Source organism: Chiloscyllium plagiosum, unplaced genomic scaffold (assembly GCF_037043375.1).
Source record: "Chiloscyllium plagiosum isolate Xiang-an unplaced genomic scaffold, Cpla_swu_hap1 HiC_scaffold_25, whole genome shotgun sequence".
In the NCBI taxonomy this organism is placed as follows: Eukaryota; Metazoa; Chordata; class Chondrichthyes; order Orectolobiformes; family Hemiscylliidae; genus Chiloscyllium; species Chiloscyllium plagiosum.
Window position 1 is genome coordinate 29,213,394 of NW_028270163.1, and position 15,245 is coordinate 29,228,638.

The following is a 15,245-nucleotide window of genomic DNA, read 5'->3' on the forward strand; positions in this document are numbered from 1 at the left end:
AAATTGGATTAGTACTAGTTCTGTGCTTTCAACTGTCCAGACCTAAATTCAATAATTCCCCAAGTTGTCCACACCATTTTCCCCTCGTTTAACACACCCTTTAAAACCGATGTCTTTTGATCATCTGACCTAATACTTATGTAGTCCAGTGTTAAATTTTGTTCTATTACACTCCTTTGGTTGTTTAATGAAAAGGATCATACAGATTTCTTCATTTGGGCTCCAGAACATCACCACTCCCATACAGTGCCACTTATTATATAGTAAATAGTTTAATCAATCTTGTTATGATCCACAGTGCATTACATTACCATTTCCCCACAATGAAGTCCCCACAATGAAGGCCAGTTTGTCCCTCAATTTATCAATGCCCCATGGCAAATTTCTACTCCAAACTACACAATTTATTATGCTACATAGCTTGATATTTTCAGCAAAAATAGCTATTGTATTCTCTATTCCTTCATCTAGTCATGTGTACATTGTGAACAGGGGCACAAATACAAATCTCTGAGAGGCACCAATATCCCTGACAATTTGAGTGCATACCGAATATTTAAAAAAATTCAATAATGTTTATTAGATGTTATTTAGCCTTTACAAATTATTACTGGCTCTCCCTGATGAGCCCTAATGGATTCCTTAGCACTGATGCTGATTTTCTAGTATAACTCCTCTGCCCTACATAAATTTGGATTCATGCCAATTTTACACCAAGTAGATTATTTTAAGTCCATTTCTTCAAACAGAAATAAATGCTCCTTTGTGCACACAAAATGCCATCTTTAAGATTCTTCAAAATGACAGTTGTGGACCGGACAACCACATAAAGTAGTTAAAAGTAAAATAATTGCTTCAATGAAATAGCGTAGGGGTATTCATAAAGATAAAGAAATCAGGGTAAAACTGAAGGTTGCAACAACGTACTGAGACTGCCAGAGAGTAATGATCAATGTCAAGTGGACAATTTCCTGTACAGCACTTTGGCATCATGAATTCCATAATCATATCATTAAAAGCTGCTCACTATTCATCCATAATTGACAAGAGAAATTCTAATGACTCAGATCTACACACTTGGAAATAATCCAAAATGTGGCTCTCTTTTAAACTGATTACATTTGATAAGGTAACCAGTCTATAACCCTAACAAGATTACTTCAAAGGCTTATATAACATGCTCTTTGTGATTACAAGAAATTTTGAGAGATTTTAGCCTGGTACAAAAATGTTTTCAAGTATGTATAATCTCAGAAAATATAAACTGCATGATGAAATGCCACAGAGTTGACAAATAATAGTTGTGCATTATATGTTATCAATTATTTTCAATTTTATTTTGTTGAAATAATATCATAGAATGATTGCAGTTAAAAATCTGTGGTGAGCACTTATCTTTCAAAAATTCAGTCATGTTATCTGAAGCTAAACAAATGGCACAAATGAAGCCCAATCTTGAATACTGGGATAAAGTAATAAACACACTATTGTGTAATAGAAAAGTATTGAAATCATTGCTTCATTTAAAGTTTAAAAACTCCATCCTTCGTTGCACACGAGGATACGTTTATTGCAATCTTTAAATTAAATGAGTGAAACTTCAAATGAATTTGACAGTTTGTCATTTCATTGGCAATACAGATAATGCTCTGGTTTACCTAGCATTTAGCAGAATTGGGGAAAAGGATGAAGCCCACTGTGATCATATATGTATGAACATTCTGTAATGGCTTAATAATCATTCAGTCAACTAGGTAAAGTTTTCTGAACTGTCCAACATAAAAATGTTGCGCCAATTAACATTGTGTATTTACTGCTCCTACAATAAAAATACCAGAATAGAATTTGTAAAGATTGAATCCAGTTTGGATTTGTAGACAATTTGCACCTCAGGCAACTTTGTCGCTGACGCACAGTAAAGAAATAAAATCATCATCCTCTCTGCTCTTCTATCAGATAGAGTTTGATCATTCTCAATCCTCTTCACAACAGCAAAAACCCCAAATGTGAAAATAACATAATTCTAAATGCTATATAAAGAAAGCACTTTTAATATAGTAATAATTAACTAGAAACTAAAAACAGCATTTTTATTGACTGTAGAGTTTCACAATTTCAGCAGAGAGAATACTGGAAATACACATGAAGTCAATTTAATCAAGAAAGTAAATGATTGAAGTACACTTACGTGCCGCAGCAGTGCTTCCTCTCCAAGTGCTCTGACGAGCCCTTTGGTATCCATCTGCCCAAGTCTTAAGATATACAAGGGTCTTCCATCTGTAAGAAAACAAAACATCATTAAACTGTTTTGCCAGTCTCAACTATAACATGCAAAATACCAAATTAGAAAATTAATCTTCCTGAAGAGCTTTAAGGATTCTAATCCTTACAGTATCCAACTGAGATTCTCAAATTAAAATTAAGCTTTCAAGATCTTCCATGATCTTGACCGCTCAATCTCTAATCTCCTCCAAACCAAAACCTCTAAGGTCTCTACTAATTTCTATTCTCTTGAGCATTCCCGATTTTACTCCGTGGTGACCATGCCTTCAGCTGCCAAGCCCTTCAGAGAATTTTCTCCCTAAATTTCAGTGCCCCGCTATTGTTTTTCCTTCTTTAAGTCATTCCTTTAAACTCTGTCTTTGGCGATCTGCCCTAATATCACCTTGGGTGGCTCAATGTCAATTTTTTCATAATGCTCAAGTTAGACCATTTTCCTAATTTTCCAGCCAATGTTGGAAGTGAGTGTTCAAAATCACTTGAAACTGTCTGGAAGAAGTGCTGCACACCCACCACTTGCACCCCCAAGCTGTCAATTTAAAATGGAGTGTATAACAAACATGCATTTCCAGCAGTGAGCTTGGCTTAGTTCCCATAACCTCAATGAATAAAAATCCATAAGCAATCCAAATATCAACATAATCAGCTACACTTTATTCCCTTAGCTTTCATGTTTCTTCTGTCAAAATTAAGGCAGACAAGCAGTAGTTTAATGCCTAAACTTAGCCCAGAAAGTGATTCCTTTTTGCACAAGCATATTGCTCTGATTTCCTACAAACTAAAATTACTAACTTTGCAGCAAAATATAGGGTAATTCCTCCCCATACTCGAGGATTCTGTTTCTGAGAATCCCAGTGAATGATGAAATTTGCGAGTGCAGAGCCCATTAAAACTACAGGTTAAAAAATGTGGATATATTAGCTTGCCCATAGACGCTGAATTTTGTTGCTACCTACTTGTTGGTGTAAAGAGAATTTGCAAGTTGTGAACTTGTGCATGCAGTGGATATACCATAACTAAATATTAACAAGGTACTCACACAAACCTCACTTTATATTGTATTTTAAACATTAGAAAGTTTCAGTCATGATTCAAGGCTGAAACTAGCCACTTAAAAGTAACCCTTAAACTACATATACAGTCACCTTCACATCTGATTATGAAACATAATGCTATCAATAAGTTTCTAGATTAATAAATTCTAGTTCTGTCAGGAAATAAAATTTATGTAATGCTATCATACTGTTGGTGAAAGTAATATATTGAATATATGGTATATCTGGCATACCTTTGTCATGGTGATGCCAACCTCCTGTGTAATAATCATGCAGCACTTGAGGTGGTGTCCATGTTTCCAAGAGGTAGTCTACTTTGTGTTGTTTGCGCCAAGTCAAAGACTGGCACAGAAGCTCCCTTGCTTTATCCATATTGAAATCACGTGCTCTTAAGAACCGTAGGATGTGCTCATCTTTGGGGATCTGTTTATATGATAATTAAATTTACTCAATTGAAAGAACAAAGCAATGTTCTGATTGTCTAAATGTAATCAATACCTCCTTTATGGATGTTTTCTCGATCAGACTTTTATCCAAGTACCACAGCTTCTCATCCAAATCTCACTTACATTAAAATTGCAGTCTGCTGACTACATTATAAATATTGAATTTCATAAAATACAATTAATAAAATTTTAAAATGGTTCCAAATGCAACAAGATCAGTATTTTAAAAGTCATATTTTATCAGTGCAAGTCAAATAATGAATCGGCAAATTGCCTTCTTCAAACCAAAACTTTTTTTAAAAAGGCACGTATACAGGGCAAGTACAGCAACACATTGGCAGGCGAGAAGTCAAGGGGAGCCACTGCTACTTCACATTCAACACGACTACTCTGTAAAACTTACTGCAATGAGCCCTCTTTATTTTGTGGCATCCACTCCATTCCTCTTATCTTTTAAGTCTTTGACTTATTCAGATTGTTTACAGAATGAAAATTAGGTAAAATCATTTAAGCTTTTTGTGTGGAAGCTGGGAAATGTCATAATTGTGACAGATTGCGCTAATGAGATGATAAAAAGCATCCACTGGTATTGAGCACTCTGGCATTTCAACCCTTGTTTTCCACAAAGAGCTTTTATCGAAGGTCCACTTCAAACATCAAAGCTCCACGAATGTAAATTAAAGTTACCTGACAGGGACAAGCTTGTGTATGAAAAAATTATTGTAATTTTCAGAAGGAGAAAAAGCACTTGTGATTTTACAATATTTTCTGTTTCAAGTATTTCCACAAGGATTCTATTGTTAATTACTTTTCAGAAGTAATCATGTTTTTCTGATAAGCTCAATTTAGGGAAAACAAAAATCAGTTGTCAAGCTTTGTGCATTATCAATAATCAACAAAAAAACTTGTAGTCATATTTACTCTCTTTAAATCTTAAAATTAGTAATCAAATAACATTTCCTGTATAATTTCAAAAATCTGCCATTTTGATATATAAAGCCAGAGTTTCGATTTTATCATGAATTAGCTGCACAGAATATTGTTATGTTTATCCTAACACAAAAACAACTAAAACATTTGACCTATTGCACACTGAAAGATGAAAGCACTCTGATAACAAACAGAATTATAGCAAGGTTACACCTCAGAAGGATGATATTCAGCCGGTCACATCTGCACTAGTTCTCTGGAGAGGCAATATGTCTAATTACATTTCCCTGCCTTTTGCCATAGCCTTGCACATCCTTTCCCAGTAATAATCCAACTCCCTCATGAATATCTAGATTGAATGTGCTTCCACCATACACATAGACAATGCATGCCAGATTCTAACTACTTGATATATGAAAAGATTTTTTTCTCATGTTGCCACAGCTTCTTTCCTCAATTACCTTGAACCTCTGCATTGTCTTTTCTCAATCCTTCCACCAATGAAAGCTTTGCCTAATTAAATGGTCATGACTCACTTGTGATTTTAAATCTTGATCAAATCCATCTCAATTTTCCCTTGCCAAGGAAGAGTCCCAACCCTGGAATGATTCGCATAGATTCTTTCTGCACTTTTAATCCCTTCACGGTGTTCAGTCATGACCTGTTGATAGTTCACCTGAGTCAGAAGATAGTAGTTTCAAGTCTTACTCAAGGATTTGGGCACAAAGATCAAGGCTCATACTTCAGTAAGGTACTAAGAGTGCACTACACTATCAGAGGTGCTATTTTTCAAATGGAACATTAAATCAAAGCTCAGTTTGGCCTCTTAGATAGAAGTAAAATATTTTGTGGCACTACTTTGAAGGAGAGAAGGAGTTATCTTCAGTGCCCTGGCCACTATCTATCAAGCAATCAACAAAATAAGGTGAAGTAATTTGTGTCCTTGCTATTTCAGTAGATTATTACATCTATTATCCCCTTACCTTGCCTTTATGTGCTTCTTGAAGCCGCGTTCGAAGTCTAATGAGACAGCTTTCCTGCAGTGGTGTTAGGTCACCTAAATAACGCTCGATATAATCAGCATCCAGTTTATCTAAAAGCATAAGTGCAAAATGATACATCAGTTTATTATTTTAATTCACCTGGAAGCCCATTACCCGGTTAACTACCTAATGTTTATTTTAGATTGAAGAAAAGACAAATGTTATTTTCTGAATACTTCACACTAACTTTTTTATATCTAGGTTAACAAGAACATCTGTTTCAAGGGCACAAAAATAAATATTTTTCAACTTAGCTTTAAATATTTACGGAAAAAGAAAACTTTTCCCCCAAGAACCTAAATGCAATAAAATTAGCATAGATCATAGTTTCAGACTGTGCAATAGTTCTATAAATATCAATAAATAAAAGGTGCATTTTTATCATTAAAAAAATTATTTACCATCAGGTGTTCCTGAGAGAGAATCAGGTGAATTATTGGAACCAGAAATTGAGTCTTTGTTAACATGTTCTTCCTTTATAGCAGCATCACCTCGGCCAGGTATGGCCACAGCTGGAGAGGAGGTCAATTTCTGAACAAAAACAGTCTTTTCCACATTCGTATTTACTACTGGGTTCCACCGCGGTACATAAGTTATTCCTTCTTCCTCGAGCTGTTTTAGGTAGTATTCAATTATTTCTTTTCCCTTAAAAAAAAACATACTTCATAGTTTTTCAATATTAAAATATCACATACAAAACTCCAAAAATTAAACATTTGTGTGTTGTGGAATTTAATTCAGTTCAAGTAGAACTTAGCCAATTTGCAACAATAGAAAGTATATGATATCCACATCACCTTTTATTGATGCCAATATTTTTCTCCACTATTTCATTGATTTAAGAGTTAGAGTCCTTTGAGAAGGCCTTTCTGGATAATTAAATCAGAGACAGATTTTTAAGATCTTAAAATGGTCCTAAGAGCACGAAGAAAAAGGAGAACTTCACTTTGCCCTCTGTGAATCATACATCCAGATCCTGGTTGACCTTCTGCCTAAACTTCCTCTTCATTATACCTTTTGATTTCTTCAGCAAAACAACATCTATAAGCATCTATCTTGAATATACTCTGAGTGAATACATTTTGTGGTTAAGGGTATTCCAATGATTCACAATCCTTTGAGTTAATGATTGTCTCATCTCCATTCTAACTAGTCAATGCCTCACTCTGACACTGTGATCCTCTATTCTAGATTCTGCTTACCTTGTCAAGTGCCTCAACCCAGAAAGCAGTTGAGTACAAACTTTCTCTGCACTTCCCATCGCTTACCTTCCCACTTAACTGTGTATCATCAGCAAACCTGGATACATTACATTAATTCTATTTAAATCATTACTATAGATTGCAAACATTGAAATTCAAGTATTGATCCTTGTTGAATCCTGCTTGTTAAGTCCAACCAGAGAATGTGCCATTTATTCCACCTCTTATTTTCTGTTCTCAATCAATGCTAATACATTACTCTTAACCTCATGACTGCTAATTTTATGTGCTAATCTCTTTTGAAAATCTGCAGATGACAGTCACTGGCTCCCTCTTATTCAACCTACTGGTTACAGTAAAAGTCTTTTAGCTGTTTTGTCAAAGATGATCTTGGATGTCCATAGCTATCTTAATAGTGAAAGTTATATTTTGTTTTATTGTCCCTTAAGATAGCTAACCTATTGATTAATTCAGGACTGTAAAGAAAAATTATTCATAGGAACATGCCAGTCACTTGACGATACAATTGTGGAAAATCACTGAGTAAGAGCTATGAGCCACGAGTATGAGCAGCAGGCTACTCTTTTCACCTTTTCATGGCAATTGGTGGCAGAAGCAGCTACAGATGTGCAGGATAATTGTGAAGTGGGATTACTAATGCAGATTTTAAAGTGACTGCAAAGAATAGTCTCATAGGTTTAAAACTTGGTTCTTACATAGAACACCAACATTAAAATCAAATTAGAATAAGGATGGTCAACAGCAATTATACATCAGCCATTGTACTTGATCCATGCACTAAAAGTTTATTTTGTAAATTAAATCAATAGCATTTCCAATCATCACATTAGCAGAATGACACAGATATTTTACTTAACCTTTTTGAAAATTACCACAAAGCTAAATAAATTTACATGCAATGAACATTCTTGCATTCATGTGTTTTCTTCTTGACCAGGTAACTCCCGCATTGTGAATACTGATACCGTACTTCTCGTCAATACAAACATAACTGCAGTTGGAAAGACAAGGGAGAATTCGTTTGAAAACCAAAATGTCTCTTTATTAATGTACCTTTTTGATACTGCTGGCATACTGTTTCATTGCTATTTTTTCAACAGTGCTTTCGAAACCAAAAAATGACTTGATATCAAGACTTGCTGACTGCTCAAAGCAGGTCCAATCTTCATTTTCTTGATGAACCTGACAATAAGCACATAAAATAAGACATGTCAGGAGCAGCTCTGATTTTAAGCAGTTCTTTTCATTTCAACATATAGAAGGGCCGCAAGAGACAGAGCAGTATTTGATGTAATTCTGGGGAATAAAGCCAGACTGGTGTTCGAGGTAGCAGTAGGAGAGCATTTTAATGATGAGGAACACCACCCCATACATTTTAAGTTTGCTGTGGGAAAGGAAAAGGATGGCCTATGAAAAGGGTTTTGGATTGGGGGATGGCAGACATTTTTAAAAAAAAGGTAGAATCAGGCCAGGTTCAACAGGAAACAGCTACTTCTGACTAAATCTAAATGGAACTGGAGAGAGTCCACAGAACACTAGATGTCTAGGAATATTCAGGACTGGATGAGAAGAAAAATTAGTGAGGTACTGTCAGTTCTGCTATAATATGGTAGTTCCATTCTTATGCAATCCCATGTTGAGAGAAAATCACGCGATAGCAGCACCATTTGAAATAACAGGGCCAGAATCACTAATACACGCTTCAAAAGATTAATAAACAGAGACATTGTCCACAATTTATCTATCGCGTTATAGTGAATTCGCATTAACGAAACACACGTTATCACAGAACAACGTGCATAGAAAGTGCGGGGTCGGGGGGTGGACTGACTTAAGAAAGCAACTAGGAGAGCAAAGAGGAGATGTGAAAAAAAATTGGTAGCTATGATTAGGGTGGATCCTAACGTATGCCATAAATATATCAAGGGGAAGAGAATTACCAGGGAATGAGTAGGGGTGATTAGAGACCAATCTTCAAGTGGGGCAAGAGCACATTGTTAGGATGTTAAACACAGTACATCATTATCTGTAATAAAAACTGAAAGAACTGCTGGTGCTATAAATCAGAAACAAAAAGAGAAATTGCTGGAAAAACTCCACAGGTCTGGCAGGATCTGAGGAGAGTTAACATTTTGGATTTAGTAACTGAGGAAGGGTCACTAGTACAGACATGTTAACTGATTTCTCTCCCCAGATGCTACTGGACATGCTGAGCTTTTCCATCAATTTCTGGTTTTACTTCATTATCTGTCTTCACTTTGGTGGGGTAGGAGGATCAAAGTACAGAATTCTGGACGAGGAACCGAGAGGCTCTTGAGCAAGTTTGATGTATAGAGTAAAGGTTTGGTCAGCTTATAAGTGGACAAATCCTCAGGTCCAGATGAGCTGTATCCCAGGTTGCTGTGAATGATAACAAAGGAAATTTACAGAAGCTCTCACCCAATCTTTTAGTACTTCTATGGCACAGGAGAAAGACAAAGGACTAGTGAGCAATTAATCCGGTTCCACTTTTCAAAAAAGGGTGATACAGATAACCAAGGAAGTACAGGCCAGTGAGTCTCAGGTCAGTGAGAAACTGTTGAAAAAAAATTCTGAAAAGAATTATCCCTACTTGGACAGGCAAGATTTGATTGGGATAGTCAGCATAACTTTGTCAGAAAGGAGATCATGCCTGACAAATCTGATTGAATTTTTCAAAGCAGTGACCTGGAATGTGGAGGTGAGGGGAATGCAGTTTACATGGATTGCAGCAAAGCCTTTGACAAGGTCCCACACGGGATACTGATAAAGAATGCAAAAGCATGTCGGATCTAGGGCAATTTGACAAGTTGCTCCAAAATTGGCTGAGTAAAGGAGACAGAGATGGCTGGTGTCCAGTGGCACGCCACAGAGATAGGCACTAGATTCCCTAATATTCACGATCTATTTAAACCATATAGATAATGCTGGGGTGGTGGCAGTGGTGGTGTTGGGGAAGTGGAATAAATAAGCTTGCGGGTCACATAAAGATTGGCCACATAGTTGACAGTGCAGAAGAAGGTCTTCAGATACAAGAAGATATAATCGAATCGGTCAGACATGCAGATCAGTAACAGATGGAATTTAAGCACAAAGTGTTGCACTTTGGAAGAAGTCACAATGAGGGAGTACTCAACAAATGGCAGGACACCATGAAACGCAGGAACAGAGGTATCTTGAGGTGCTTATCCATAGATCTTTGAATGTGGCAGAACAGGTTAATAGGGTAGTTAAAAAAGCATATCGGACACTTGTCTTTATCAATTGTGCCAAAGATTATAATAGCATGAAGGTTATGTTGGAGTTTTACAGGATTTTGGACAGGTCATAGTCAGAGTGCAGTTCTGATCACCACACGATCAGAAGAATGTGATTGCACTGCAGCAGGAACAGAGGAGATTTACCAGGATGTTGTTTGCAATAGAGCAGTTTAGCCACGGAGCGGCACTGGATAAGCTCAGGTTGTTTTCTTTGGAGCAGGAAAGGCTGATTAGAGGACTTGAATGAGATGTATAAGATTATAAGGGTATCAGTTTCATGGATAGAAAACAGTAATTCCTTTCATTGAAGGGTCAATAACAAATAGATGTAATTTTAAGATGAAAAGCAGATGGTTTAAGAGGGGATTTGAAGAAAACTTTTTTTACCCAGAGGACGATGGAAATCTGGAATGTACTGTCTGGGAAGATAGTTCCGAGGCAGGAAGCTCACAACGTTTAAGTACTTGTATGTGTTCTTAAATATTCAAGGTTACGTCAAGTGCTAGAAAGTGAAACTTCTGAAGATTTAGAGGTTTTTTTTTGTTGGTGCAAACTCGATGGACCAAACGGCCTGTTTTGTATTGTATAATTCCATGACTCAGCAAATAGGACAAGTGTTAAATTTTGACATTGTTAAAACCAATCTATATAAATGGGTGTATTTTAGAAATGTGTGCATTAATATCACTATACAAACATTCCCTCAATATAACTGTGATGTTAATATTATTTCAATCTCAGCCTGAAATGAAAAGTTAAAACTGGCCAGAGAGACAATGCTTAATTTCTTTGGGGCCATTAGCAGCAAAAGAGTTAAATACAGTTCAGAATTTCCACAATTTCATTCCCTTTGCACCATTATACAAAAAAAGAAACTTGCAAAATATAACCTACTTATAAGGGAGATTAAAATTTATTGTTAAAGGTTAGGGCATTCAAAAAGCCAAATTTGCATATCTGCCATGCCATAAGTCATCACAGGGGCCATTGGTGAAAGGATAAAAATTTGGCAGAAATGTTTCATTCCTTTTTCATATTCCAAATGTGTATATTTCACTTTTCTACCCTTATGGTTTGTTAGTTTCCTTAGCCACAGTGTAAAATGAGTTGCAATGGGGGCAACAGTATCTCACTATATTTTTACATTTTCTCTAACACTCTTTGGATGAGTAGCCACAGCATTGGTGCAGAGAATTTGTCTGTGATTTATACATTATGCATTTGGTATCGTAGGTGAAAGAGCTTTGCAAGACAAATAAAGCATGAACATATTTGCTATGGAGTATGACGATAATTACAATTTGAACTTAAACACCAATAGCTAGCCTGAACCTCAGGCCTAATGGAACTGAAAGATCTATACACAAATTGACAAAGTACACAAGGGCACTTTTTATGGCATTATGTGTCCTCCGTGTGCTATGAAATTTTCATTCTCCTCTTGAATTCTTCAATTACCCTCTATTTTCCCTCACTTCAAGAGATAAAGTTTCTGGGAGTCCAGATTTTTGTTACATTAATTACATTCAAATTTTTGCAAATGATTACATACAGTGTAACAGCAGAATTCATTGATGACCACTCTGTTAGCAAATGTTTCATTGTGGGCTTCTATCTTCAATGTCCTTTCCTGCCTGTTCAAGGAGTTCTTCTGAATGAAGTAGATGTAATCAACACCTGCAATCTGGATAACATTAAACAGCTTTGTCAGATGCATCTGTATAGTTGTGAAGTATAATTACTGTATCAAATATCTCAAGGTGATCACAATCAATATTTCATAAATCAGAACTTATTAACAAAACTAACTTGGATAACTACATTTGCAATAAAGCAGTTGTGCATATTGTTATTTATTTAGTCGTCCAGCAATTTCAAATGTACAAAACATCAATAATCCTCAAAGCAATCTTCAAGGTCAAGAACAGCCACAAAATATGTTAAAAAACACCAACCTGTAAACGTGACTGAGTGGAAATATTACAAAACTCAATGCTACAGGCTTTTGTTTGGTATAAGTTTAATGCAGTGTTCCTTCTTAGTAATCATGTAAACTTCATTTGTTAAAATAAATTCAATATCTAATGACAGAATAGCACTTTCAAGACTTGATAAAGTCAAAGTAAATCATGGAATCTAATGATAATTAGATCATTAATCTACCACATAATCCACAGCTCACATACTAGCAAATATGATTAAGGATCCTTATGCGATCTAAACTACCCAACAGATGCACAAAAATGCCAAAATTACAAAAATAGTTACTCTCCGTACAAGTCTAATCTCTTTTACGCAGCCTATTTGCATGACTTCTTGACAACCTGCCCTATCTAACCTTGGATGTTGACATGGTTAAAGGCAGAAACTATTAATGCTGCGAGTTTTGAGAAGATTTGCAGCTCAGGTTGAGGTTCTGGATGTAGGTTTGCTCGCTGAGCTGGAAGGTTCATTTTCAGACATTTCATCACCATATTAGGTAACAAAACATCTGAAGACAAACCTTCCAGCTCAGTGCGCAAACCTACATCCAGAACTATTAATTCAAAATTAAAGTCTACAGCATTAGACCTCTCTGGGCAAAGAAGTTGTCCCTTTAAGTCTTTTATATTTTTATTGGACCTTTGTCTTGACACCTCAAATGCTAAAAACAGATGATTGCTTTTCTTCTGCCCTACCATTTTCTAACTTTGCTATTTATATTAACCATAGAAGAGTTCTCTCTTCAAAGTTGCTGAAATAAATTATCCTAAGATAACAAAGTAATTTCTGAATGAGGAAGTCTATGATAGTCGTTTTTCTCTCAGCAGCAATGGATAAATCTTCCTTGCACAAGGAAGAGGGAGCAGTAGAATACATGCAGGGACATATTAGTTATTTGGAGCATGGTTGAAACATTCCAGGTGCCTGAAGCAATTAGACGACTAAACTGCTGATGCTCTACAATGCCAACCAAAGGCACTTGATTTTATTTAGCTCAAAACTGTAACACTACCTTCCTACAGCAGATGGTGCCGTTTTCAAATAACAATTTGTGCCAACCCTTTGTCAGCTAACTTTGATTCTGCTAGAGAAAGGGGGCTTCGAAAGAAAATAGTCTTGTTTAATATTAAAAAAAAGTTGTAGAAAATTAGAAGCATTATAAAATACATCAAAGAAGAACAAGAGTAGAATGTCCACAGCAATGCTGATTGTGGTAATTTAGTGCAGATGAAATAAAGTAAATAAATGTTACAAAAATATTTTGTAGGGCATCAAAAATGAATAGGCGAGGTTACAGATCATAGTTCAACATCTTAAGGTATCTTCTTATGCCTTTCTTGAGCAGGTTTCCCTACATAATAACTTCTCTTTACTTACTGAACACCTTTCTTATAAATAATCCTCTATTCATTCTTAGCCTTACCTTTTTCAATAATCTTGGGGCATCTACATCCAGTTTGCATCGCCTTTCTAAAACGTGAATAGCCCCATCCTCACTCTTGTATTCGCTGGTAATGTCACTTCCAACAAACATAGGGATTAATGGGCATGTTGGGAATCGCCTTTCATAAGCCTAGAGAAAAGGCAATTATTAAAATTATGCATATTGAAATATTTACATCTGATGTTAAGTTTCCTGCAAGCTCCAGCAAATACATCTGCAAATCACCTGCAGGTTGTCAAAGAATATTACTTTTACCAATCCTTCAGCAGAGAATGAAAATAAGTAACATTCTTGCAAACATAAAGAAACTGGAATAAAAGAATGTAGCCACATATTTAAAAGTCAAGAACTTGTAAATTGCCTCATTAATTTTGCTGATTTACATTACCATACACTGCTCTTGGTGATGCCCTTCATAACGAATATGGCTTAAAGTCCCAATAAAAAGGTAAATAATAATTGAGTCGTTACAAATGAATATAGGCAAACTTTTTCCAGCTGAAAAGAAAGGTAATTACTTCATTACTGCTCCATTGAGACTATAGTAAATGCCAGTAATTAAACAGAATAATTGAATGATACTGCACAGAAATAAAGGCCACTTGATCCATCATGCTTGTGCTGGGTCTTTTGTACAACCATTCAATTAATCCCACATCCCTGCTCTCGCACTTTGATCCCTTTTATAAAAATAAAATACGGATATATTTGATTCGCTACTGAACATTACAACTAAATCAGTTACCACATTCCTGTTAGGTAACACATTTATACATCAAGTTATTGCGATGTTGAATGAACGCTCTCACCTATCACCTCTTGCTTTTTCACAATCTCTGTAAATTTGTGTTCTCTTGTTATTGGTCCCTTAGCAGATTTTTGATTTATATGCTATCTTTTAACTTATCAAATTATATATGCTGTTTTAACAGCCTTTCCAACTTTTTCTGGCACTTTTGAGATTTGCATATATACAGTTCCGTAAGTCCTCTTTTCTGTACTCGATTTAAAAGTGTAAATTGGTGTCTTTTATTGGCGAGCAAGTCTCCAAATAGCAACACTGCTGTGAATGTCTATTTGGAAATCAGAGTATTCCACTCATCCCATAACTATTATAGCTGTTGCACATAACCTGATAGGACAATGACCATATTATCAATTCTCTGTAACAAGGAAGTTCTGACCTAATCAGTCATTCCTTTTGTGACATTCATAAATTGAATTCTTTTACTCAACGAATAATTTGGATAAAAGCAAAATCCAACATTAAAATGCTGGAAATTTGAAACAAACACAGAATGCTGGAGAAACTCAACAGGTCTGGCTGCTCCTGTGGAGAGAGAATGACTTAACATTTAACGTCTGGTATGACTTTTTCAGAAACTTTAGAACAATTTGGATGCCTCCACTAGAGCTCCTGTTAAGACTTTTGTGCATAATGGAAGAAAGTCTCCAGCAAGATTTTGCCAGGATATTGATGTCATGGTGAAACAGAGGTCCCAATCCATCCTGTAGCACTGTCACATTAAGTTTATAAACTGCAAATTAAAAAAAAATGGCTAA

General features: G+C 35.8%; 1 protein-coding gene across 2 annotated transcripts in view; it reads right to left on the reverse strand.

The window, feature by feature from the left end:
- Window positions 1-15,245, reverse strand: part of LOC122562111 (SEC14-like protein 1) — a 48,548-nt gene that overhangs the window by 7,688 nt on the left and 25,615 nt on the right. For both annotated transcript variants that reach the window (XM_043714639.2, XM_043714640.2), the window contains exons 3-9: window positions 13,662-13,811; window positions 11,808-11,939; window positions 8,031-8,159; window positions 6,156-6,399; window positions 5,695-5,804; window positions 3,569-3,758; window positions 2,189-2,277 (exon numbers count right to left, since the gene is read on the reverse strand). In XM_043714639.2, the coding sequence (XP_043570574.1) occupies window positions 2,189-2,277; window positions 3,569-3,758; window positions 5,695-5,804; window positions 6,156-6,399; window positions 8,031-8,159; window positions 11,808-11,939; window positions 13,662-13,811 (1,044 nt within the window). The remainder of the gene's footprint in view (window positions 1-2,188; window positions 2,278-3,568; window positions 3,759-5,694; window positions 5,805-6,155; window positions 6,400-8,030; window positions 8,160-11,807; window positions 11,940-13,661; window positions 13,812-15,245) is intronic.